The following is a 27,180-nucleotide window of genomic DNA, read 5'->3' as shown; positions in this document are numbered from 1 at the left end:
AATGTCCTCCTCAGCTATATTCATGTCCCCCTGCGTGAACACCGAAGAGAAATATTGGTTCAATACTTCTCCAATCTCCTCCGGTTCCACACACAACTTCCCCCTGCTGTCTGTAACTGGCCCTAATCTTGCCCTGACCAACCTTCTGTTCTTGACATACCTATAGAACGCCTTAGGATTCTCCTTAATCCTATCAGCCAAAGTCTTCTCATGTCCTCTTTTAGCCCTTCTCAACTCACTCTTCAACTCCCTCCTAGCCAATCTAAAGCTTTCTAGTGCACTATCTGAGCCCTCCAATCTCATCCGAACATAAGCCTCCTTTTTCTTTTTAACCATCGACTCAACTCTTTTAGTGCACCACGGTTCCCTAGATCTACCAAATCCACCATGCCTGACAGGGACATACCTATCAAGGACTCACAGTAGCTGCTCCTTGAAAAAACTCCACATTTCAGACGTTCCCAGTCCCTGTAATCCCCTAATCCAATCCATGCTTCCTAATTCACTCCTGATAGCCTCATAATCGCCCTTACCCCAGCTAAAATTGCTGACCCGAGGTTCATGCCTATCTCTTCCCATCACTAAGGTGAACGTAACCGAATTGTGGTCACTATCACCAAAATGCACACCAACTTCCAAGTCTAGCACCTGGTCTGGCTCATTTCCCAGCACCAAATCCAATATAGCCTCACCTCTAGTTGGCCTGTCTACATACTGAGACAAAAAACCTTCCTGCACGCTTTGTACAAACACTGACCCCTCTAGCGAGCTAGAACTATAGCAACTCCAGTCAATTCGTAAAGTTAAAGTCCCCCATAACAATTACCCTATTACTTTCACTCCTAACCAGGATTGTCTCCGCAATCCTTTCCTCAACCTCTCTAGAACTTTTAGGAGGTCTATAAAAGACTCCCAACAGGGTGACCTCTCCTCTCCTATTTCTAATCTCCGCCCATACTACCTCAACTGACAAGTCCTCATCAAACTTTCTCTCCGACACTGTGATACAGTCCTTGACTAGCAATGCTACCCCACCCCCCCTTCTACCTTCTTCTCTACTCCGACTAAAGCATTTGTACCCCGGAACCTGCAACATCCATTCCTGACCCTGCTCTATCCATGTCTCAGAAATGGCCACAACATCAAAGTCCCAGGTACTGATCCACGCTGCAATGTAGGCAATGTCAGCTGCACTGCCCTCACCTGCTTCTTGGTTACCCCTTCAAAAAATTCAATCAAATTTGTGAGACATGTCTTTCCACTCACAAAGCCACGCTGACTGTCCTTAATCAGTCCTTGCATCTCTAAATGCCTGTAGATCCTGTCTTTCAGAATACCTTTGAACAACTTACCCAGTACAAATGTCAGGCTCATTGGCCTGTAGTTCCCAGGCTTTTCCCTGCAGCCCTTCTTAAATAAAGGCACAACATTTCCCACCTTCTAATCTTCAGGCACCTCACTTGTGCCTGTCGATGATTGAAATATCTCTGCTAGGGGACCCGCAATTTCCTCCCTAGCCTCCCACAACATCCCTGGATACATTTCATCAGGTCCTGGAGGTTTATCTACTTGATGCCTTTAAAGACTTCCAGCACCACCTCTTCTGTAATATGTACACTCCTCAAGACATCACTATTTATTTGCCCAAGTTCCCTAACCTCCATGCCTTTCTCAATAGTAAATACCTATTAGAAATATTTATTTGGGGCTCATTCAAATCTTGTGGATCCACATAGATGACTTTGTTGATCCTTAAGAGGTCATACTCTCTCCATTGTTACTCTTTTGCCCTTTATGTATTTAGAGAAGTTCTTTGGATTCTCTTTTGCCTTATCTGCCAGACTGTAGTTAGGGCTTTAAACTAATTAGGAGGGAGGGTGCGAGGGTAGGTGACATTACAGGGTCTAAAGTAAAGGAGAGGGTACAGGTAAGGGAGGAGGCCAAGGATGTCCCAATAATAAAAGGAGTAGGGGGCGTGAGTATGGTTGGTGGCGTTCTGTCAAATAGGGTACAGGTGAAGGCTGGGATGAAGGCACTTTATCTGAATGCACGAAGCATTCGGAATAAAGTGGATGAGCTGGTGGCGCAGATCAGCACAAATGGATATGGTCTGGTGGCCATTACAGAGATGTGGCTGCAAGGGGACAGGGACTGGGAGCTGAATGTCCAGGGGTATCAAGTGTTTAGGAAGGATAGGTGAGAGGAAAAAGAGGGGGGCGTAGCTCTGCTGATTAAGGATAGCATCAGGGTGGTAGCAAGGGATGATATAGGAGCCAAGGAGCAGAACGTGGAATCGTTGTGGGTGGAGATTAGGAACAGCAAAGGGAGGAAGACGCTGGTGGGTGTCGTTTATAGGCCCCCGAATAATGATCTGGAGGTGGGGCGGGCTGTTAACGCACAAATAAGTGCGGCGTGCAGGAATGGGACGGCCGTAATTATGGGGGATTTCAATCTGCATATTGATTAGTCGACCCATGTTGGACGTGGGGGGCTCGAGGAGGAGTTCTTGGAATGCTGCCGGGATAGTTTCCTTGAACAGTGTGTGTTGGAGCCGACGAGGGAGCGAGCTACCTTGGGTCTGGTGTTATGTAATGAGGTGGGTAGAATCAGGGACCTTGTGGTGAAGGATCCTCTTGGGGAGAGTGATCATTGTATGGTGGAGTTTCTGATGCAGATGGAGGAGGAGAAAGTGGGCTCCCGGACACGCGTCCTTTGTTTGAACAGAGGGGAGTATGGTAGGATGAGAGAGGAATTGGCGAATGTTGATTGGGGGAGTGCGTTGGAAGGTAGGTCTGCTGAGGAATAGTGGAGGTTCTTTAAGGAGATCTTTCTTGGTGCTCAGCAGAAATTTATTCTGATGGTCAAAAAGGATCATAGGAGGAGAGATAATCAGCCGTGGATAACGAAGGAGGTAAAGGAAAGTGTTAAATTAAAAGCGGATGCGTTTAGAGTGGCTAAGAGTAGTGGGCGAGAAGAGGATTGGGAGAGGTTTAAATGTCAACAAAGAATGACAAAGAAGTTGATAAAGAAGGGTAGGATAAACTATGAAGCTGGGCTAGCGCTTAATACAAAAAAGGATAACAAGAGTTTTTATAAATATATAAAAAGGAAGAGGGTGGCTAGGGTGAACATTGGACCCTTAGAGGATGAGAGGGGGGACTTAGTGGTAGGGGATGGGGAAATGGCTGAGGCCCTGAATAACTTTTTTGTTTCGGTCTTCACAGAAGAGGACGTGAATAATTTGCCAGGTGTTAGAGATGGAAAGATGGTAGGAGTGGAGGGCCTGAATGACATTATTGTTACTAGAGAGGCGGTGCTCGACAGACTGGAGGGGCTGATTGTGGACAAGTCCCCAGGACCGGATGGAATGCATCCGAGGGTTCTGAAAGAAATGGCGGAGGTGATAGTGGAGGCCTTGTTGATTATTTTCCAAACGTCGCTGGATTCCGGGGAAGTGCCGGAAGATTGGAAAACGGCCAATGTTACGCTGTTGTTTAAGAAGGGTGGCAGGCAAAAGGCAGGGAATTATAGGCCGGTTAGTTTAACATCTGTTGTAGGAAAAATGTTAGAATCCGTGATCAAGGAGAAAATAGCGAGGCATCTTGAGGAGAATTGTTTGATAGAGCAGACGCAGCACGGTTTCGTTAAGGGGAAGTCGTGTCTGATGAATTTATTGGAGTTTTATGAGGATGTGTCTAGGGCGGTGGATAGAGGAGAGCCGGCGGATATGGTGTTCCTTGATTTTCAGAAGGCGTTTGACAAGGTGCCACACAAGAGGTTATTTCAGAAGGTCAGGGGGCATGGAGTTGGGGATAGGGTGTTAGCATGGATAGAGGATTGGCTGTCAAATAGGAGGCAGAGAGTGGGTGTCAATGGGTGCTATTCGGATTGGCAGTTGGTGACTAGTGGAGTGCCCCAGGGGTCGGTGCTGGGGCCTCAGCTATTTACCGTTTATATAGATGATCTGGAGGAGGGAACCGAGTGTATGGTGTTGAAATTTGCTGATGACACCAAGATTGGTGGAACGGCAAATTGTGCGGAGGATGTGGAGAGTCTGCGGAAGGACCTAGATAGGCTCGGCGAATGGGCCCGGAACTGGCAAATGGAATTTAATGTTGGCAAATGTGAGGTTGTCCACTTTGGTAGGAATAATGGTAGGAAGGACTATTACTTACGTGGCGAAAAACTGCAGCAGGCGACGGTGCAGAGGGACCTCGGGGTCCTTGTGCATGAGTCGCAAAAACCCAACCTGCAGGTGCAGCAGGTGGTCAGGAAGGCGAATGGGATGCTGGCCTTCATAGCGAGGGGGATTGAATATAAAAGTAGGGAGGTCTTGCTGCAGCTGTATAGGGCATTGGTGAGGCCGCAGCTGGAGTACTGTGTGCAGTTTTGGGCGCCGTACTTACGCAAGGATATTTTGGCCTTGGAGGGAGTGCAGAGGAGGTTTACTAGGCTGATACTGGAGTTGAGGGGGTTGAACTATGAGGAGAGGCTGAATAAGCTAGGCTTGTACTCGTTAGAGTTTAGAAGAATGAGGGGAGATCTCATTGAGACATATAAGATGTTGAATGGGATGGGTAGGATAGAGGTGGAGAGGCTCTTCCCGCTCAGAAAGGACAGTAGGACTAGGGGGCACAGCCTCAAGATAAAGGGGGGGACGATTTAGAATGGAGTTGAGGAGGAACTTCTTCACTCAAAGGGTGGTGAATCTCTGGAATTCTCTGCCCGTTGAGGTGGTGGAGGCTGCCTCGCTAAATATTTTTAAGACGCGGGTTGATGGGTTTTTGATAGGCAAGGGGATTAAGGGTTATGGGGAGAGGGTGGGAATGTGGAACTGAGCCACGACAGATCAGCCATGATCTTATTGAATGGCGGGGCAGGCTCGAGGGGCTAGATGGCCCACTCCTGCTCCTATTTCTTATGTTCTTATGTTATGTTCTTAGAACAATCTCATGTTCCCCTTTTGCCCTCCTGATTTCTCTCTTAACTCTACTCTGACAGCCTCTGTACTCTTCAAGGGAGCCACTTGATCCCAGTTGCTAATGCATGTCATGTGCATCTTTATTCTTCTTGACCAGGGCCTCAATCTCCCGAGTCATGCAGGGTTTCCTACTTCTTCCAGCCTTGCCCTTCACTCTAAAAGGAATGTGCTTCCCCTACACCCAGGTTAACACACTTTTGAGAGCCTCCCACTCACCAGTCGTCCCATTGCCTGTTAACAGATTCCCCCAATCAACTTTTGATAGTTCCTCTAATACCATCAAAATTTGCCTTGCCCCAATTTAGAATTTTAACTTTTGGGCCAGACCTGCCATTCTTCATAGCTCTCTTAAAGCGAATGGAATTATGGTCACTGTCCCAAAGTGATTCCTCACTAATGCTTCTGTCACTTGTGTTCCTTATTTCCCAAGAGGAGGTCAAGTTTTGCCCCCTCTCTAGAGGCACATACTGAATGAGAAATTCCTCCTGAATACATTCAACAAATTTCTCTCCATCCAAGCTGCTAATACTTATGGCTATCCCAGTCAGTATTGGGAAAATTAAAATCCCCTACTATTACCACCAATTTTTTTTGGAGCTATCTGTGATCTCCTTACATATTTGCTCCTTAATTTCCTGCCAACTATTTGGGGTTCTATAATACAATCCTCCCAGAGTGATTTCCCCCTTCTTATTTTTCAGTTCTACCCATATTGACACAGTGGGTGAACCCTCGGATATATCCCCTCTCAGTACGGCCATGATGTTTTTCTTCATCAAAAATGCAACTCTCCCCCTGAGTTAGAACATAGAACAGTACAGCACAGTACAGGCCCTTCAGCCCTCAATTTGTGCTGACCTATGTCCAATCCCAAGATCAAGCTATCCCACTCCCTATTGTTCTGGAGTGCTCCACGTTCTTATCCAATAACCGCTTGAAAGTTCCTAAAGTGTCCAACTCCACTATCACAGCAGGCAGTGCATTCCACACCCCAACCACTCTGAGTGAAGAGTTTGTCTCGGACATCCCTCCTATATCTCCCACCATGAACCTTATAGTTATGCCCCCTAGTAACAGCTACATCCACCTGAGAGAACAGCTTCTGCACATCCACTCTATCTATCCCTCTCCTCATCTTATAAACCTCTGTTAAGTCGCCTCTCATCCTCCTTCGCTCTAAAGAGAAAAGCCCCAGCTCCCTCAACCTTTCCTCATAAGACCTACCCTCCAAACCAGGCAGCATCCTGGTAAATCTCCTCTGCACTCTCTCTAAGGCTTCCACATCCTTCTTATAGTGAGGTGACCAGAACTGAACACAATATTCCAAATGTGATCTCACCAACGTCCAGTATAGTTGCAGCATAACCCCACGGCTCTTAAACTCTAACCCCTTGTTAATAAACGCTAACACACTATAAGCCTTCTTCACGGCTCTGTCCACTTGAGTGGATATGAACCCCAAGATCTCTTTGTTCCTCCACAGTCCTTAGAACCCTGCCTTTGACCCTGTAATCTGCATTCAAGTTTGTCCGACCAAAATGAATCACCTCGCACTTATCAGGGTTAAACTCCATCTGCCACTTTTCGGCCCAGCTCTACATCCTATCAATGTCTCTTTGCAGCCTGCAAGAGCCCTCCGCCTCATGCACTACTCCACCAATCTTGGTGTCATCAGCAAATTTACTAACCCACCCTTCAGCCCCCTCTTCCAAGTCATTGATAAAAATCACAAATAGCAGAGGACTCAGCACTGATCCCTGTGGTACACCGCTGGTAACTGGCCTCCAGTCTGAAAATTTTCCTTCCACCACCACCCTCTGTCTTCTACGAGACAGCCGGTTACTTATCCAATCGGCCAAATTTCCTTCTATCCCACACCTCCTTATCTTCTTCATGAGCCTACCACGGGGAACCTTATCAAACGCCTTACTAAAATCCATGTACACAACATCAACTGCTCTACCTTAATCTACACATTTAGTTACCTCCTCAAAGAATTCAATCAAATTTGTGAGGCAAGACTTACTCCTCACGTTCTGACTACCCCGGATTAAACTGCATCTTTCCAAATGGTCATAAATCCTATCTCTCAGGACCCTTTCCATTAACTTAACCAACCAGTGAAGTAAGACTAACTGGCCTATAATTACCAGGGTCATTCGTATTTCCTCTCTTGAAGAGAGGAACAACATTTGCCACTCTCCAGTCCTCTGGCACTATCCTTGTGGACAATGAGGACCCAAAGATCAAAGCTAAAGGCTCTGCAGTCTCATCCCTTGCCTCCCAAAGCATCCTAGGATGTATCCCATCAGGCCCACTGGACTTATCCACCCTCAGAGTTATGCCCCAGTTTGTCGTATATTATCCCACAAAGGAGCCTGTATATTGTGCAGTGTTCTCTCTGTTATCCTGTGGAGGAGGGTACGTAGCCTGGGGCCGTGGATTCGTGTTTGTATTCTATTATCCTGAGATCCCCACTCTTCTATGTATTTTTTCTTCACCCGTATAAGAGGAGACGCTGACGCTTATGGTATGTTAGCCTTTATAGGAAGGGGTATAGAACATAAGAGCTGGAGTCTAATGTTGCAGTTGTATAGAACGTTGGTTAGGCCGCATTTGGAGTACTGCGTCTAGTTCTGGTCGCCTTACTACTGGAAGGACATGGAGACTCTGGAGAGAGTGCAGAGGAGGTTTACCAGGATGTTGCCTGGTATGGAAGGACTGGGTTATGAGGAAAGATTGAGCAAATTGGGGCTGTTTTTCCTTGAAAGACGGCGACTGAGGGGGGATCTAATAGAGGCATATAAGATTATGAAGGGTATAGATAGAGTAAACAGTGGTAAGCTATTTCCTATGTTAGAGACGCACATTATGAGGGGCCACAGGCTTAGGGTGAGGGGGGAGAGGTACAACACAGATATTAGAGGGAGGTTTTTCACACAGAGGGTAGTGGGGGTATGGAATGCTCTGCCAAGCAAGGTGGTGGAGGCAGGCACGCTGGAGTTGTTTAAGAGTTACTTAGACAGGCACATGAGTGGGTTGGAGATGGGAGGATATAGGAGATTGTTTTAAATAAGGTTCATTAGCATTGGGACGACCTTGGTAATGTATAAGGATGTGGAATGATACTAATGTTTTTCTCTTTTAATTCACAGGTTTTAATTCGGTCCACCTTGTTGTCCAACGAGGGGCATACACGCGATGGGTCGAACTAGGGCTGCTCTTGGATGTTCGAGAATAGCCTAGTACTTCACGTCGTCAGTGTAAGCTTAAACTGGACCAGATGCTGGGCAACACGACAGCTCAGTGACTATCGCTGATTGCTGTGCAGATACATGGATTTGCGCCGGTGTCTGTGGGAGTTTGCGCATTCTCCCCGTGCTTGCGTGGGTTTTCTCCGGGTGCTCTGGTTTCCTCCCACACCCCAAAGATGTGCTATTAGGTTACATAGAACATAGAACATTACAGCGCAGAACAGGCCCTTCGGCCCACGATGTTGCGCCGACCAGTTACAAAACAATGACCCACTAACCTAAACCAATCCCTTCTCGTCCATAAACCTATCCACGGATCTCTTAAACGCCCCCAAACTAGGCGCATTTACAACTGCAGCAGGCAGGGCATTCCAATCCCTCACCACCCTCTGGGTAAAGAACCTACCCCTGACATCCGTCCTATAACTACCCCCCCTTAATTTAAAGCCATGCCCCCTCGTGCTAGCTTTCTCCATCCGAGGAAAAAGGCTATTACTATCCACCCTATCTAAACCTCTAATCATCTTATATGTTTCAATAAGATCCCCTCTTAGCCGCCTTCTTTCCAGCGAAAACAACCCCAAATCCCTCAGCCTCTCCTCATAGGACCTCCCCTCCGTACCAGGCAACATCCTGGTAAACCTCCTCTGCACCCTCTCCAAAGCCTCCACGTCCTTCCTATAATGTGGGGACCAGAACTGCACACAGTACTCCAAGTGCGGCCGCACCAGAGTTGTGTACAGTTGCAACATGACGCTGCGACTCCTAAATTCAATCCCCCTACCAATAAACGCCAAGACACCGTATGCCTTCTTAACAACCTTATCTATTTGACTCCCAACTTTCAGGGATCTATGTACACATACACCTAGATCCCTCTGTTCATCCACACTATTCAAAGTCCTCCCGTTAGCCCTATACTCGACACATCTGTTATTCCTACCAAAGTGAATTACCTCACACTTCTCCGCATTAAACTCCATCCGCCACCTCTCGGCCCAGCTCTGCAACCTGTCTAAGTCTTCCTGCAAACTATGACACCCTTCATCACTATCTACCACACCTCCGACTTTGGTGTCATCAGCAAACTTACTAATCCACCCAACTATACCCTCATCCAGATCATTAATAAAAATTACAAACAGCAGTGGCCCCAAAACAGATCCCTGAGGCACACCACTCGAAACCGAACTCCATGATGAATATTTACCATCAACCACCACCGTCTGTCTCCTATCCGCTAGCCAATTCCTGATCCAATTCCCTAGATCACCCCCAATCCCATACATCTGCATTTTCTGCAGAAGCCTACCATGGTGAACCTTATCAAACGCCTTACTAAAATCCATATACACCACGTCCACTGCCTTACCCCCATCCACCTCTTTGGTCACTTTCTCAAAAAACTCAATAAGGTTAGTAAGGCACGACCTACCCGCCACAAAACCATGCTGACTATCTCCAATCAATTCTTTACTCTCCAAATAACTATAAATCCTATCCCGAATAAATTTTTCTAAAACCTTGCCCACAACAGAAGTGAGACTCACCGGTCTATAATTCCCGGGGAAGTCTCTGTTCCCCTTCTTAAACAATGGGACAACATTCGCTAACCTCCAATCTTCCGGTACTATACTAGAGGCCAACGACGACCTGAAGATCAGAGCCAGAGGCTCTGCAATCACTTCTCTTGCCTCCCAGAGAATCCTGGGGTAAATCCCATCCGGACCAGGGGACTTATCTATTTTCAGACCCTCCAGAATATCTAGCACATCCTCCTTATCAACTGCAACACTGTCAATTCTACTCCCCTGCAATCCAGTGTCCTCCTCAGCTATATCCATGTCCCCTTGCGTGAACACCGAAGAGAAATATTGGTTCAATGCCTCTCCAATCTCCTCCGGTTCCACACATAACTTCCCTCTGCTGTCTATAACTGGCCCTAATCTTGCCCTAACCAACCTTCTGTTCTTAACATACCTATAGAACGCCTTAGGATTCTCCTTAACCCTATCAGCCAAAGTCTTCTCATGTCCTCTTTTAGCCCTTCTTAGCTCACTCTTCAACTCCCTCCTAGCCAATCTAAAGTTTTCTAGTGCACTACCCGAGCCCTCACGTCTCATCCGAACATAAGCCTCCTTTTTCCTCTTAACCAACGAAAAAACTTTTTTGGTGCACCACGGTTCCCTAGCCCTACCAATTCCTCCTTGCCTGACAGGGACATACCTATCACGGACTCGCAGTAGCTGCTCCTTGAAAAAACTCCACATTTCAGACGTTCCCAGTCCCTGTAATCTCCTAGTCCAACCTATGCTTCCTAATTCTCTCCTAATAGCCTCATAATTACCCTTCCCCCAGCTAAAACCACTAGCCCGAGGTTCATTCCTATCCCTTTCCATCACTAAGGTGAACGTAACCGAATTGTGGTCACTATCACCAAAATGCACACCAACTTCCAAGTCTAGCACCTGGTCTGGCTCATTTCCCAGCACCAAATCCAATATAGCCTCACCTCTAGTTGGCCTATCTACATACTGAGTCAAAAAACCTTCCAGCACGCTTTGTACAAAAACTGACCCCTCTAACGAGCTAGAGCTATAACAATTCCAATCAATATTAGTAAAGTTAAAGTCCCCCATAACAATTACCCTATTACTTTCACTCCTAACCAGGATCGTCTCCGCAATCCTTTCCTCAACCTCTCTAGAACTTTTAGGAGGTCTATAAAAGACTCCCAACAGGGTGACCTCTCCTCTCCTATTTCTAATTGGAGGTAATAAATTGTCCCCAAATTAGTTTCCCTCAATGTGGAATGCCATAAACATAGATAAGGGTCATGGGTGGAGGGGGGACTGGTAATGTTAAAATGGTGGTGCGGGCTCGTCGGGCCGAAGGGCCTGTTTCCCGGGCTGTTTTTGTTCTTTGACTACAATTGCAAAGATTGATCATTGAAATCACTTGTGTAACTATTCACTGGTCTTCTCTGTAAGTTTGTGTGAAATAAAGGTCAGTGTGCTCCACTGGGTTTTGAGAATTTGTTGCAATTTGTGGAAAATGGAAAAGTTTGAATAAAATTATTCTTCAAATATTGAATGGCAGAGCAGGCTTTAAGGGCTGAATGGCCTATTCTTAGTTTCTGTGATTCTGTGTAAGATCTCCTTGATCTATTGACACGCAATGTTATAGTTTTGATGCCTTGATTTCTTGTGTGTGAACTGTTTATATCAATTTCTTACACAGACAGCTGCACTGAGAGCTGTGGGTAATATTGTAACTGGAACTGATGAGCAGACACAAATCATCTTGAACTGTGACGTACTCTCCCACTTCCCAAACCTACTTAGCCACCCAAAGGAGAAGATCAACAAGGTAGCTAAAACCTTGAGTTTACTTTGTAAATACACTGCTGCTGTATAGCGCCCTATTCCACCCCCCTGCCTTTATCCAGGGCCAGCCCGCAATGCCAATATCCCAACCGAGACTGCTTTACCCTCCACCCCTCCCCCCCCCCCCCCCCCCAAACCCCAATCTCAGGAGACTGGCCTCAGCTACCCACCCCAGGATATGGCGCGCGTCTGACTCAGCTCAGTGTTAGCACTAAATATTTAATTAAAAGTATGTGTTGCTTTAAATTAAGTTGAAGAAGCCTTTCAGTTTATTTATAAGTTGTTCAGGCACGCGGGCAATATTGAGGGTAATGTGATCCAATTCTTCCAGAGTGTAAATTGTGGTAATGTTGTGTGCAGGAAGCAGTATGGTTCCTCTCAAATGTCACTGCTGGAAACCAGCAGCAAGTGCAATCAGTCATTGACGCTGGGCTCATTCCCATGATCGTTCATCATCTTACCAAAGTAAGTACATTTCCTGGTCTTTTCAATGTTAACCAGCACCACCATCCAAACATTTTGAACCCTCGGCATTATTGGGACTGTTACTCTGCATGTACCAGCTTGAGAAGCACCTGCATAGTGATATGATCAGCAGTTCTCAGTTATACTATCACTTCGTGGTCATGCAAACAGTCCTCTGCTCATACATGCCCACAAGCAAGACCCTCGGATGTGAGGGTGCACTGGGCTGTTGGAGGAGTAGCACTTAGGACATGCTGCACTAGCAGAGGGTCAGTACTGAAAGAACTGCACTGTCAGTGAATCAGTACTTAGGGGGAACAGTCCTAAGGGACTGCTGAATTGTTGGAGGGTCAGTACAAAGGGAATCTTGCACTGTTGGAAAGTCAGTCCTGAAGGAATGCTGCACTGTCAGAGGTGCAGTATTGAGGGAGTGCTGCACTGTGGGGCAGTACTGAGGAAGTACTGCACATGGATTTGTGAAGGGGAGGTGATGTCGCACAAACTTGATCGAGCTTTTCGAGGAAATGACGAAGATGATTGATGAGGGTAGGGCAGTGGATGTTGTCTACCAGGACTTCAGTAAAGCCTTTGACAAGGTCCCTCATGGCAGACTGGTGCAGAAGGTGAAGCCGCATGGGATCAGAGGTGAGCTGGCAAGGTGGATACAAAACTGGCTCGATCAAAGAAGGTAAGAAGTCTCACAATACCAGGTTAAAGTCCAACCAGTTTATTTGATGGTAAACCCACAAGCTTTTGGAAACACTGATCCTTCGTCAGGTGTGTGGGAAGTGTGGAACTTTCCACATACTTGACAAAGGAACAGCGTTTCCGAAAGCTTGTGGGTTTACCATCAAATAAACTGGTTGGACTTTATTGTGAGACTTCTTACTGTGTTTACCCTAGTCCAATGCCGGCATCTCCACATCGGTCAGAGGGTAGCAGTGGAAGGGTGCGTTCCTGAATGGAGGGCTGTGACAAGTAGTGTTCTTCAGGGATCAGTGCTGGGACCTTTGCTGTTTGTAATATATATAAACGATTTGGAGGAAAATGTAACTGGATGATTAGTAAATTTGAGGAGGTGGTGGATTTGCAGATAGCGATGAGGACCATCAGAGGGTACAGCTGGATTTAGATCAGTTGGAGACTTGGGCGGAAAGTTGGCAGATGGAGTTTAATCCAGACAAATGTGAGATAATGCATTTTGGAAGGTCTAATACAGATAGAACATATACAGTAAATGGTAGAACCCTTCGGAGTATTGATAGGTAAAGGGAACTGGGTGTACAGGTCATTGAAAATGGCAATGCAGGTGGAGAAGGTAGTCAAGAAGGCATATGGCATGCTTGCCTTCATCAGCTGGGGTATTGAGTTTAAAAATTGGCAAGTCATGTTGACGCTTTCTAGAACCTTAGTTAGGCCGCAGTTGGAATATAGTGTTCAATTCTGGTCGCCACACTACCAGGATGTGGAGACTTTGGAGAGGGTACAGAAAAGATTTACCAGGGTTTTGCCCTGGTATGGAGGGCATTAGCTATGAGGAGAGGTTGGAGAAACTTGGTTTGTTCTCACTGGAGTGACAGAGGTTGAGGGAAGACCTGATAGAAGTCTACAAGATTATCAGAGGCGTGGACAGAGTGGATAGTCAGAAGCTTTTTCCCAGGATGGAAGAGTCAGTTACTAGGGGGTCATAGGTTTAAGGTGCGAGGGGCAAGTTTTAAAAGAGATGTATGAGGCAGATTTTTTACAGAGAGTGGTGGGTGCCTGGAACTTGTTGCCGTGGGAGGTAGTGGAAGTGGATATGGGAGTGACTTTTAAGGGGCATCTTGACAAGTACATGAATGAGATGGGAATAGACGGATATGGTCCCCAGAAGGGTAGAGGGTTTTAGTTAGGTCAGGTAGCACGGTCGGTGCAGGCTTGGAGGGCCGAAGGCCCATTCCTGTTCTGTAATGTTTCTTTTTTGATGGAACATCAGTACTGAGGGAGTTGGATGGAATGTATTGAGAGAATACTGCACTCTCAGTACAGAACTGCAGTGTTAAGAGCACAGCTGATGGTAAATACTGAGCAGTTCAAATCCCAGAAAGAAAACTTGAAACAACTATCTTCATGTTTGTGTTTGCAACTTATATGGAAAGATTTTGAAATTTAGAAATAATGTCCTGACATCTGGGATGATTTTCTAGTAAATCAAATATTTATTAAGAAGCAGGGGAAAAAATGAACTAAAATATAATACTCATAAGATGATGCTTCTCACCAATACTTTCCAATAGTTTCAAACAACCTTAATTTAACTACCTTCAGAGTAACCTTCCCCATCTGTTCAGCAACCTGATAGATTTTAAGATCTGTAAAAGTCCAGTAACTTTTACTGCACGATACCTTTAATTCTCTCTTGGAATGTCCTCTGAAATTACCAGCAGTTGGTATTTTAGATCTGGCTTCATTCACTGTGGGAGTTTGACCAGTTATTCCTGCTGTCAGCTGAGATCTAAAAACAGCCCCTTTCATAGGTTTCAGTATCTCCTTAAATACATTCTTTCCCTTTGATCTCTCCATTGTTTCACCCAGTTTCTTTTGAACTGCTCTCTCCCAGACTTGTTTAATTTGATCTCTTTTTAGCTTTTAGAATTTAAAAGAAAATGCAGATGCATGGGATTGAGGGTGATTTAGCAGTTTGGATCAGGAATTGGCTAGCTGATGGAAGACAGAGGGTGGTGGTTGATGGGAAATATTCAACCTGGAGTTCAGTTACAAGTGGTGTACCTCAGGGATCTGTTTTGGGGCCACTGCTGTTTGTCATTTTTATAAATGACCTAGATGAGGGTGTAGAAGGATGGGTTAGTAAATTTGCTGACGACACCAAAGTTGGAGGAGTTGTAGACAGTGAGGATGGATGTTACAGTTTGCAGAGGGACATAGATAAGCTGCAGAGCTGGGCCGAGAGGTGGCAGATGGAGTTTAATACGGAAAAGTGTGAGGTGATTCACTTTGGAAAGAGTAACAGGATCACAGAATATAGGGCTAATGGAAGGACTCTTGGTAGTTTCGACGAGCAGAGAGATCTCGGTGTACATGTGCATAGCTCCCTGAAAGTTGGCACCCAGGTTGATAAGGTTGTTAAGAAGGCGTATGGTGTGTTAGCTTTCATTGGTAGAGGGATTGAATTTCGGAGCCGTGAGGTCATGTTGCAACTGTACAAAACTCTGGTGTGGCCGCACTTGGAATATTGCGTACAGTTCTGGTCGCCGCATTATAAGAAAGATGTGGAGGCATTGGAAAGGGTGCAGAGGAGGTTTACCAGGATGTTGCCTGGTATGGTGGGAAGGTCTTATGAGGAAAGGCTGAGGGACTTGAAGTTGTTTTCGTTAGAAAGAAGAAGGTTAAGAGGTGACCTGATTGAGGCATACAAGATGATCAGAGGGTTAGATAGGGTGGACAGTGAGAGCTTTTTTCCTCGGATGGTGATGGCTAACACGAGGGGACATAGCTTTAAATTAAGGGGTGGTAATTATAGGACGGATGTCAGAGGTAGGTTCTTTACTCAGAGGGTAGTAAGGTCGTGGAATGCCCTGCCTGCAGCAGTTGTGGACTCCCCAACTTTAAGGGTGTTCAAATGGTCAGTGGATAGGCATATGGATAACATTGGAATAGTTTAGGTTAGAGGGTCATTAGATTGGTTCCACTGGTCGGCGCAACATCTAGGGCCGAAGGGCCTGTACTGCGCTGTAATGTTCTATGTTCTAAGTAAATTCACTCTGTCCATACTTTAACTATGTCACCTTTCTTTCACATCTGTCATATCTTCTCCTTTGAATCATAGAATCCTACAGCGCATTTGAGGTCCTTTGGTCCTTTGAGTCCACATCAGCACATTAGAAACACTTAAGAACATAAGAACATAAGAAATAGGAGCAGGAGTAGGCCATCTAGCCCTTCGAGCCTGCCCCGCCATTCAGTAAGATCATGCCTGATCTGAAGTGGATCAGTTCCACTTTCTCCCCATAACCCTTAATTCCCCTATCTATCAAAAACCTATCTACCTGTGACTTAAATATATTTAGCGAGGTAGCCTCCACCACTTCAACGGGCAGAGGTTCACCACCCTTTGAGTGAAGAAGTTCCTCCTCAACTCTGATCTAAACTGCTCCCCCCTTATTTTGAGGCTGTGCCCTCTAGTCCTGCTATCCTTTCTAAGCAGGAAGAATCTCTCTACTTCTACCCTATCCATCCCCTTCATTATCTTATACGCCTCTATAAGGTCCTCCCTCATCCTTCTAAACTCCAATGAGTACAGACCCAGTCTATTCAGTCTCTCTTCATAGTCCAACCCCCTCATCTCCGGTATCAGCCTAGTGAACCTCCTCTGCACTCCCTCCAAGGCCAATATATCCTTCCACAAGTGCAGCGACCAAAACTGCACACAGTACTCCAGCTGTGGCCTCACCAGTACCCTGCACAGTTGCAGCAGACCTCCCTGCTTTTATATTCTGTCCCCCTTGCTATAAAGGCCAACATTCCATTCGCCTTCTTGATCACCTGCTGCACCTGCAGACTGTTTTTGCTACTCGTGCACAAGGACCCCCAGGTCCCTCTGCACCGTAGCATGCTGCAGCTTTTTGCCTTTTAAATAATAATCCCTTCTACTATTATTTCTGCCAAAGTGGATAACCTCACATCTGCCAGGTCCTCGCCCACTCGCTCAGCCTATCCAGATCTCTCTGCAGACTTTCCACGCCCTCCACGCAATTTGCTTTTCCACTCATCTTCATGTCATCAGCAAATTTTGTCACCCTACACTCAGCCCCCTCCTCCAGATCATCTATGTAAATAGTAAATAGTTAAGGCCCCAGCACTTGAACTCCCACCTAATCCCATCTTCCAGCACTTGGCCCATAGCCCTGAATGTTACGATGTGCCAAGTGCTCATCCAAATGCTTGTTAAAGGATGTGAGGCATCCCACCTCCACCACCCTCCCAGGCAGTGCATTCCAGACCATTGCCACCTTCTGAGTAAAAACGTTTTTCCTCACATCCACCCTAAACCTCCTACCACTCACCTTGAACCTATTTTCGCTTGTGACTCACCTTTCAACTAAGGGGAACAGCTGTTCCTTATCCATTCTGTCCATGCCCCTCATAATCTTGTACACCTTAATCAGGTCACCCCTCAGTCTTCTCTGGTCCAACAAAAACAACCCAAACCTAATCAACTTCTCTTCATAACTTAAATGTTCCATCCCAGGCAGCATCCTAGTGAATCTAGGGGGATTGAATATAAAAATAGGGAGGTCTTGCTGCGGCTGTATAGGGCATTGGTGAGGCCGCAGCTGGAGTACTGTGTGCAGTTTTGGTCGCCGTACTCACACAAGGATATTTTGGCCTTGGAGGGAGTGCAGAGGAGGTTTACTAGGCTGATACCGGAGTTGAGGGGGTTGAGCTATGAGGAGAGGCTGAATAAACTAGGCTGGTACTCGTTAGAGTTTAGAAGAATGAGGGGAGATCTCATTGAGACATATAAGATGATGAATGGGATGGATAGGATAGAGGTGGAGAGACTCTTCCCGCTCAGAAAGGACAGTAGGACTAGGGGGCACAGCCTCAAGATGAGGGGGGGCGGTTTAGAATGGAGTTGAGGAGGAACTTCTTCACTCAAAGGGTGGTGAATCTCTGGAATTCTCTGCCCGTTGAAGTGGTGGAGGCTGCCTTGCTAAATATTTTTAAGACGCGGGTTGATGGGTTTTTGATAAGCGAGGGGATTAAGGGTTATGGGGAGAGGGTGGGAATGTGGAACTGAGCCACGACAGATCAGCCATGGTCTTATTGAATGGCAGGGCAGGCTCGAAGGGCTAGATGGTTTACTCCTGCTCCTATTTCTTATGTTCTTATGAATCTCCTCTGCACCCCCTCTAGTGCAATCACATCCTTCCAATAATAGTGTACAGAACTGCACACAGTACTCTAGCTGTGACCTCACCAAAGTTCGATAAAACTCCAACACAATTCTCCTCCTTTTGTAATCTATACCTCAACAGATAAAGGCAAGTGTTCCATATGCCTTTGTCATCACCCTTCTAACATGCCCTTCTGCTTTCAGAGATCTGTGCACAAACACACCAAGGTCTCTTTGTTCCACAGAACTTCCTAGTGTCCTACCATTCATTGAGTACTTCCTTCTCAAATTACTCCTTCCAAAGTGTATCATCTCTCACTTTTCAGGGTTAAATTCCATCTGCCACTAATCTGCCCATTTGATCATTCCGTCTATATCTCCTTGTAACCCAAGACACTCCGCTTCACTGTTAACCACCGTCCAATCTTTGTGTCATCTGCAAACTTACTAATCCTACCCCACAGACTCATCAATGTAATTTATATAAATAACAAATAATAGGGGGCCCAGCACACTATGCAGATTTAAAATAATTATTAAAAAAATTAAAAGCGATATGAGGAAAAACTTCTTTATGCAACAAGTGGTTAGGGTCTGGAATGTGCTGCCTGGAAGTGTGGTGGAGGCAGCTTCAGTTGCAACATTCATGGGAGAATTAAATAGTTATCTAAAAAGAAAGAATATTCAGAGTCAAGAGGAGAAAGCAGGAAAATGGCAATATGTGAATTACTCATTCAGAAAGCCAGTGCAGATCTAATGGGCCAAATAACCTCTTACTGCACTGTAACAAGTCTGTGATTCAGCACTGATGCAATGCATGTTGTCAAGATTGTTCGTGCTGAGGGAGTGCCGCACTGTCAGAGGGTCAGTGCTGAGGGAGTGCCGCACTGTCAGAGGGTCAGTGCTGAGGGAGTGCCGCACTGTCAGAGGGTCAGTGCTGAGGGAGTGCCGCACTGTCAGAGGGTCAGTGCTGAGGGAGTGCCGCACTGTCAGAGGGTCAGTGCTGAGGGAGTGCCGCACTGTCAGAGGGTCAGTGCTGAGGGAGTGCCGCACTGTCAGAGGGTCAGTGCTGAGGGAGTGCCGCACTGTCAGAGGGTCAGTGCTGAGGGAGTGCCGCACTGTCAGAGGGTCAGTGCTGAGGGAGTGCCGCACTGTCAGAGGGTCAGTGCTGAGGGAGTGCCGCACTGTCAGAGGGTCAGTGCTGAGGGAGTGCCGCACTGTCAGAGGGTCAGTGCTGAGGGAGTGCCGCACTGTCAGAGGGTCAGTGCTGAGGGAGTGCCGCACTGTCAGAGGGTGAGTACTGAGGGAGTGCCGCACTGTCAGAGGGTCAGTACTGAGGGAGTGCCGTACTGAGGGAGTGCCGCACCGTCAGAGGGTCAGTGCTGAGGGAGTGCCGCACCGTCAGAGGGTCAGTGCTGAGGGAGTGCCGCACTGTCAGAGGGTGAGTACTGAGGGTGTGCCGCACTGTCAGAGGGTCAGTACTGAGGTAGTACCGTACTGAGGGAGTGCCACACCATCAGAGGGTCAGTGTTGAGGGAGTGCTGCACCGTCAGAGGGTCAGTGCTGAGGGAGTGCCGCACTGTCAGAGGGTCAGTGCTGAGGGAGTGCCGCACTGTCAGAGGGTCAGTGCTGAGGGAGTGCCGCACTGTCAGAGGGTCAGTGCTGAGGGAGTGCCGCACTGTCAGAGGGTCAGTGCTGAGGGAGTGCCGCACTGTCAGAGGGTCAGTGCTGAGGGAGTGCCGCACTGTCAGAGGGTCAGTGCTGAGGGAGTGCCGCACTGTCAGAGGGTCAGTGCTGAGGGAGTGCCGCACTGTCAGAGGGTCAGTGCTGAGGGAGTGCCGCACTGTCAGAGGGTCAGTGCTGAGGGAGTGCCGCACTGTCAGAGGGTCAGTGCTGAGGGAGTGCCGCACTGTCAGAGGGTCAGTGCTGAGGGAGTGCCGCACTGTCAGAGGGTCAGTGCTGAGGGAGTGCCGCACTGTCAGAGGGTCAGTGCTGAGGGACTGCCGCACTGTCAGAGGGTCAGTACTGAGGGAGTGCCGCACTGTCAGAGGGATGGTTAATTTGTCTGGCCAGTGATATAGATGTTAAAGTTTCTATGACATAACTTGAACACAGTGTTTTCTAGTATTTTGGCAGTTATCCCTCAATAGTGTGAAAAACGATCCAGTTGGCTTCTTTGTCTGTTAGTAAGACCCTGCTGAGCAGAGTGGTCTGACCTGTTTGTATAACAGTGGCTTTTTTTTTATTACTTCAGTGAATGTGGCGAGCCCTGCTCGGCCAGCATTTATTACCCATCCCTAATTACCCTTGAGAAAGTGGCGGTGTGATGTAATCCCTGTGACATAGGAACACCCGATTCCTAAATAATTCACTGTGAATTTTAATGCTGTATATAAATACAGCTTATGTCCTGCTTCTGGTTACATTACATTTTATTTATCCTGTTTTCTTATCCATATAGAGAAGAATTTGGTTAATTTGATTGGTTCCACATTTTCAAAATCCTAGGCTATTTTCCTGTTGATGTATGTGTCTGGAGCCAACTTCTGAGCAGCCCATCTATAAGGGTAATGATGAGTATTTCATATGTGGGATTTCTGTTTAAATACTCAATCACTAATTATTGAATTGTTATCCTTGCAGGGAGATTTTGGGACTCAAAAGGAAGCAGCATGGGCCATCAGTAATTTGACAATCAGTGGGAGAAAGGATCAGGTAATCACACTCTTAGCAACACAGATTCTTTACAGTGCAGAGGAGGCCATTCGATGCATCGAGTATACAGTGGTTCTCTGAAAGAGCTTTCCATCTAGTCCTACTTTTCTGCTTTATTCCTGAAAGATAAGAACATAACATAAAAACTAGGAGCAGGAGTGGGCCATCTGCCCCCTCGAGCCTGCCCCGCCATTCAATAAGATCATGGCTGATCTTTTTGTGGACTCAGCTCCACTTACCCACCCGCTCGCCATAACCCTTAATTCCTTTACTGTTCAAAAATTTTATCTATCCTTGCCTTAAAAACATTCAATGAGGGAGCCTCAACTGCTTCACTGGGCAGGGAGTTCCACAGATTCACAACCCTTTGTGTGAAGAAGTTCCTCCTCAACTCAGTCCTAAACCTGCTCCCCTCATTTTGACGCTATGCCCCCTAGTTCTAGTTTCATCCTCCAGTGAAAACAACTTCCCTGCTTCTATCTTGTCTATTTCCTTCATAATCTTATATGTTTCTATAAGATCTCCCCTCATTCTTCTGAATTCCAATGAGTATAGCCCCAGTCTACTCAGTCTCTCATCATAGCCAACCCTCTCAACTCCGGAATCAACCTAGTGAATCTCCTCTGCACCCCCTCCAGTGCCAGTGTATCCTTTTTCAAGTAAAAAGACCAAAACTGTACACAGTACTCCAGGTGTGGCCTCACCAGCACCTTATACAGCTGCAACATAACCTCACTGCTTTTAAACACCATCTCTCCGGCAATGAAGGACAAAATTCCATTTGCTCCTTAATTACCTGCTGCACCTGCAAACCAACTCCTTGAGATTCCTGCACAAGGACACCCAGGTCCCTCTGCACAGCAGCATGCTGCAATTTTTTACTATTTAAATAATAGTCCATTTTGCTGTTACTCATAGAAGTTATGGAATCATAGAAACCCTACAGTGCAGAAAGAGGCCATCTGGCCTATCGAGTCTGCACTGACCACAATCCCACCCAGGCCCTACCCCCATATCATAAGAAGAACATAAGAAATAGGAGCAGGAGTAGGCCTTCGAGCCTGCCCCGCCATTCAATAAGATCATGGCTGATCTGAAGTGGATCAGTTCCACTTTCCCGCTTTCTCCCCATAACCCTTAATCCCCTTGTCTATCAGAAATCGATCTATCGTGACTTAAATATATTCAGCGAGGTAGCCTCCACCACTTCAACGGGCAGAGAATTCCAGAGATTCACCTCCCTTTGAGTGAAGAAGTTCCTCCTCAACTCTGTTCTAAACTGCCCCCCCCTTTATTTTGAAACTGTGCTCTTTAGTTCAGTTTTCGTTTCTAAGCGGGAAGAATCTCTCTACCTCTACCCTATCTAGCCCCTTCATTATCTTATAAGTCTCTATAAGATCCCCCCTCAGCCTTCTAAACTCTTAATGAGTACAGACCCAGTCTATTCATCTCTCTTCATAAGCTAGCCCCCTCATCTCCAGTATCAGCCTGGTGAACCTTCTCTGCACTCCCTCCAAGGCCAATATATCCTTTGGTAAATAAGGGGACCAAAACTGCACACAGTACTCCAGCTGCGGCCTCACCAGTGCCCTGTACAGTTGCAGCAAGACCTCCCTGCTTTTATATTTTATCCCCCTCACTATAAAGGCCAGCATCCCATTCACCTTCTTGATCACCTGCTGCACCTGTAGACTGGGTTTTTGCGACTCATGCACAAGGACCCCCAGGTCCCTCTACACCGTAGCATGCTGCAGATTTTCGCCTTTTAAATAATAATCCCTCCTACTATTATTTCTACCAAAGTGGATAACCTCACACTTGCTAACATTATACTCCATCTGCCAGGTCCTCGCCCACTCGCTCAGCCTATCCAGATCTCTCTGCAGATTTTCCGCGCCCTCCACGCAATTTGCTTTCCCACTCATCTTCATGTCATCAGCAAATTTTGTTCCCCTACACTCAGCCCCCTCCTCCAGATTGTCTATGTAAATGGTAAACAGTTGAGGCCCCAGCACTGATCCCTGCGGCACTCCACAAGTCACCAACTGCCAACCAGAAAAGCACCCATTGATTCCAACTCTCTGCTTCCTGTTAAATAACCAATCCTCTATCCACGCTAATACCTTACCACCAACTCCATGCACCCTAACCTTCTGTAGCAACCTTTTGTGAGGCACCTTATCGAACGCCTTCTGGAAATCTAAAAACACCACATCCACCGGTTCCCCTCTGTCTACCGCACTAGTCACATCCTCATAGAAATCCAATAAATTCGTTAAACACGACTTCCCCTTCACGAATCAGTGCTGTGTCTGCTTGATCAAACTGTTCTCTTCTAGGTGTCTCGCTATTTCTTCTTTGACGATGGATCTAGCACTTTTCCAACTACGGACGTTACACTAACCGGCCTATAATTCCCTGCCTTTTGTCTGCTACCTTTTTTAAACAGCGGTGTAACATTAGCTGTTTTCCAATCCTCTGTACCCCCACACATTTACCCATTAATCCCTCTAACCTACACATCTCAGGATACTAAGGGGCAATTTTAGCATGGCCAATCAACCTAACCCGCACATCTTTGGACTGTGGGAAGAAACCGGAGCACCCGGAGGAAACCCACGCAGGCACGAGGAGAATGTGCAAACTCTACACAGACAGTTCGAGCCGGGAATCGAACCCAGATCCCTGGAACAGGGAAGCAGCAGTGCTAACCGCTGTGCTACCGTGCCGCGCATTTTGGTTATTCCTATCAAAATGAATGACCTCACATTACCAACGTAGTACTCCATCTGCCAGACCCTTGCCCACTCATATTATCTATATCCCTTTGCAGACTTCCAGCGTCCTCTGCATGCTTTGCTCTTCCACCCATCTTAGTGTCATTTGCGAATTTTGACACACAACAAATGGTTCCAAACTCCAAATCATCTATGTAAATCGTAAAGAATTGCGGTCCCAACACTGATCCCTGAGACCCACCACTAGTCACTGATTGCCAACCAGAAAACACCCATTTACCCCCACTGTTTGTTTTCTGTTGGTTAACCAATCCTTTCAGTGGAGAGGCCTATGGATAACATTGGAATAGTTTAGGTTAGAGGATCATTAGATTCGTTCCACTGGTCGGTGCAACATCGAGGGCCGAAGGGCCTGTACTGCGCTGTAATGTTCTACCTACGTTTATCCATGCTAATATATTACCCATAACACTGAACACCTTTACCTTATGTAGCAGTCTTTGGTGCGGCACCTTGTCAAATGGCTTCTGGAAATCCAGTTACACCACATCCACAGGTTCCCCATTGTCCACTGCACATATAATATTCTCAAAGAATTCCATCAGATTAGTCAAACATGACCTTCCCTTCATGAACCCATGTAACCTTGCACGTTGTTTATTTTCAGATAACAATCCAATTCCCCTTTGAATACCTCAATCAAACTGCCCCCACCACCCTCTCAGAGATTCATTTCAGACTCCCAACCATCTGTTGGGTGAAAACATTTTTCCTCGCATCACTTTTGCTCCTTTTTGCCAATTATTTTGGATCTGTGTCCCCAAGTTATTAATACTTTTGTCATGATCCAGGCTGATGTTACTACTGGTCAAGATAGATCCCAGAGTTTGTTTGTTGGAGGTCATGTTTTTGTATGTGGGAGGTCATATCTTAATAATTTAGTTGAGTTTTTTGAGGAGGCGACAAAAATGATTGACGAGAGAAGGGCATGGATTTTAGTAAGTCATTTGACAAGGTCCCACATGACAGGCTGGTGTTAAAGGTGAACTAGCTAGGTGAATTCAGAACTGGCTTGGCCATATAAAACAGAGGGTGGCAGTGGAAGGGTGTTTTTCTGAATGGAGGTCTGTAACTAGTGGTGTTCCGCAGTGCTGAGACCTCTGTTGTTTGTAATATATATAAATGACTTAGAGGAAAACGTAGCTGGTCTGATTAGCAAGTTTGCAGATGATGCTAAGATTGGCGGAGTTGCGGATAGTGATGAAGATTGTCAGAGAATACAGCAGGATATAGGTAGACTGGAAAACTGGGCAGAGAAATGGCAGGTGGAATTTAATCCGGACAAATGCGAGGTGGTGCATTTTGTAGATCCAATTCAGGTGGGAGCTATAAAATAAATGGCAAAACAATCAAGAGCATGGACACAAAGTGATCTGAGAGTACAGGTCCACAGGTAGAAGAGGTGGTGAAGAAAGTATATGGCATGCCTGTCTTCATCAGCCTGGGTATCAAGTATAAAAGTTGGCAAATTATGTTCCAGTTGTGTAAAATGTTGGTTAGGCCACATTTGGGATGCTGTGTTCAATTCTGGTCACCACAGAAGGACCAGAAGGACGTGGAGGCTTTGGAGAGAATGCAGAGAAGGTTCACAAGGATGTTGCCGGGACTCGAGAAGCTGAGTTACAGAGAGAGATTGAATAGGTTAGGACTTTATTCCCTGGAGTGTAGAAGAATGAGGGGAGATTTGATAGAGGTGTATAAGATTTTGAGTGAATGCAAGCAGGCTTTTTCCACTGAGGCTAGGGGTGAAAAAAACCAGAGGGCATGGGTTAAGGGTGAAAGGAGAAAAGTTTAAAGGGAATATTAGGGGGGAATTCTTCATGCAGTGAGTGGTGGGAGTGTGGAATGAGCTGCTGGATAAAGTGGTAAATGCGGGGTCACTTCTAACAATTAAGGAAAACTTGGACGGGTTCATGGATGAGACGGGTGTGGAGGGATATAGTTCAAGTGCAGGTCAGTGGGACTAGGCAGAAAAATGGTTCGGCGCAGCCAAGAAGGGCCAAAAGGCCTGTTTCTGAGCTGTAATTTTCTATGGTTCTATGAACAAAGAACAAAACAGCCCAGGAAACAGGCCCTTCAGCCCAACGAGCCCATGCTGCCATTTTAACATTATGAGTCGCCTCTCCACCCATGACCCTTGTCTGTGCTTATAGCATTCCACATTGAGGGAAGACTAATTTAGGGTCAATTTGTTACACCAATCAGCCTAAGAGCACATCTTTGGGGTGTGGGACGAAACCGGAGCACCCGGAGAAAACCCACGCAAGCACGGGGAGAATGCGCAAACTCCCACAGGCACCGGCCCAAATCCATGTGTCTGCACAGCAAACAGTGATAGTCACTGAGCTGTCGTGTTGCCCATCATCTGGTCCAGTTTAAGCGTACACTAACGATGTGAAGTACTAGGCTATTCTTGAAACAACCAAGAGCAGCCCTCGTACGACCCATCGCGTGTATGCCCCTTGTTGGACAACAAGGCGGACCGAAGCACCTGTGGATTAAAAGAGAAAAACATCAATACCATCCACATCCTTATACATTCCCAGGGACGTCCCAAGGCTCCTGAACCTTATTTAAAACAGTCTCCTATATCCCTCCATCTCCATCCCGCTCATGTGCCTATCTAAGTAACTCTTAAACAACTCCAGCGTGCCTGCTTCCACCACCTTGCTTGGCAGAGCATCCCATACCCCCCCTACGCTCTGTGTGACAAACCCCCCTCTATCATCCAAATTATACCTCTCCCCCCTCACCCTAAGCCCGTGGCCTCTCGTAATGTGTGTTTCCAACCTAGGAGAAAGCTTATCACTGTTTACTCTATCTATATGCTTCATAATCTTATACACCTCTATTAGATCCCCCCTCAGTTGCCCGTCTTTCAAGAGAAAACAGCCCCAATTTGCTCAATCTTTCCTCATAACCCAGTCCTTCCATACCAGGCAGCATCCTGGTAAACCTTCTCTGCACTCTCACCAGGGTCTCCATGTCTTTCTGTTAGTAAGGCGACCAGAACTGGACGCAGTATTCCAAATGCGGCCTAACCAATGTTCCATACAACTGCAACATTAGACTCCAGCTCTTATACTCTATACCCCTTCCTATAAAGGCTAACATACCATAAGCTTTCTTCACGACCTTCTCCATTTGTACTGCCATCTTCAAAGACTTGTGCACTTGCACCCCCAGGTCCTGCTGCGTTTCTATACTCTTTATAGGTCTACCCTTTATCATATAACTCCCCCCTACATTATTTCTGCCAAAATGCATCATCTCACATTTATCAGGATTAAATTCCATTTGTCATTTATCTGCCCAATATACCAGCCTATCTATAGCCCGTTGTATTGCCAGACACTGCTCCTCACTGCCCGCCAATCCAGCCATCTTAGTGTCATCTGCAAATTTGCTGATCACACCACTTACTCCCTCTTCCAAGTCATTTATGTATATTACAAATAGAAGACGTCCCAGTACTCACCACTGGTGACAGACCTCCAGCTAGAAAAGGACCTTTCCACTACTACTCTGTCTCCTCTTACGAAGCCAGTTATCAACCCATCTAGATACCTGGCCTTGTATCCCATGAGCCTTAACCTTTTCAACCAACCTACCATGAGGGACTTTGTCAAACGCCTTACTGAAATCCATATAGACGACATCAACAGCTCGTTCTTCGTCAACCGTT

At 46.5% G+C, this 27,180-nt stretch overlaps 1 protein-coding gene across 2 annotated transcripts in view; it reads left to right on the top strand.

Annotated features, from left to right (window-relative positions):
* LOC145342408 (importin subunit alpha-4-like) overlaps positions 1-27,180 on the top strand; it is a 133,683-nt gene that overhangs the window by 77,468 nt on the left and 29,035 nt on the right. The window contains exons 12-14 of one of the 2 annotated variants that reach the window (XM_080187967.1): positions 11,476-11,604; positions 11,982-12,086; positions 20,626-20,697. In XM_080187967.1, coding sequence (XP_080044093.1) covers positions 11,476-11,604; positions 11,982-12,086; positions 20,626-20,697 — 306 coding nt within the window. The remainder of the gene's footprint in view (positions 1-11,475; positions 11,605-11,981; positions 12,087-20,625; positions 20,698-27,180) is intronic. The other variant, XM_080187968.1, reaches the window with a different exon arrangement.

Source organism: Carcharhinus amblyrhynchos, chromosome 4 (assembly GCF_965287045.1).
Source record: "Carcharhinus amblyrhynchos chromosome 4, sCarAmb.v2.hapA, whole genome shotgun sequence".
In the NCBI taxonomy this organism is placed as follows: Eukaryota; Metazoa; Chordata; class Chondrichthyes; order Carcharhiniformes; family Carcharhinidae; genus Carcharhinus; species Carcharhinus amblyrhynchos.
This window is presented reverse-complemented; position numbering and strand designations above follow the sequence as displayed.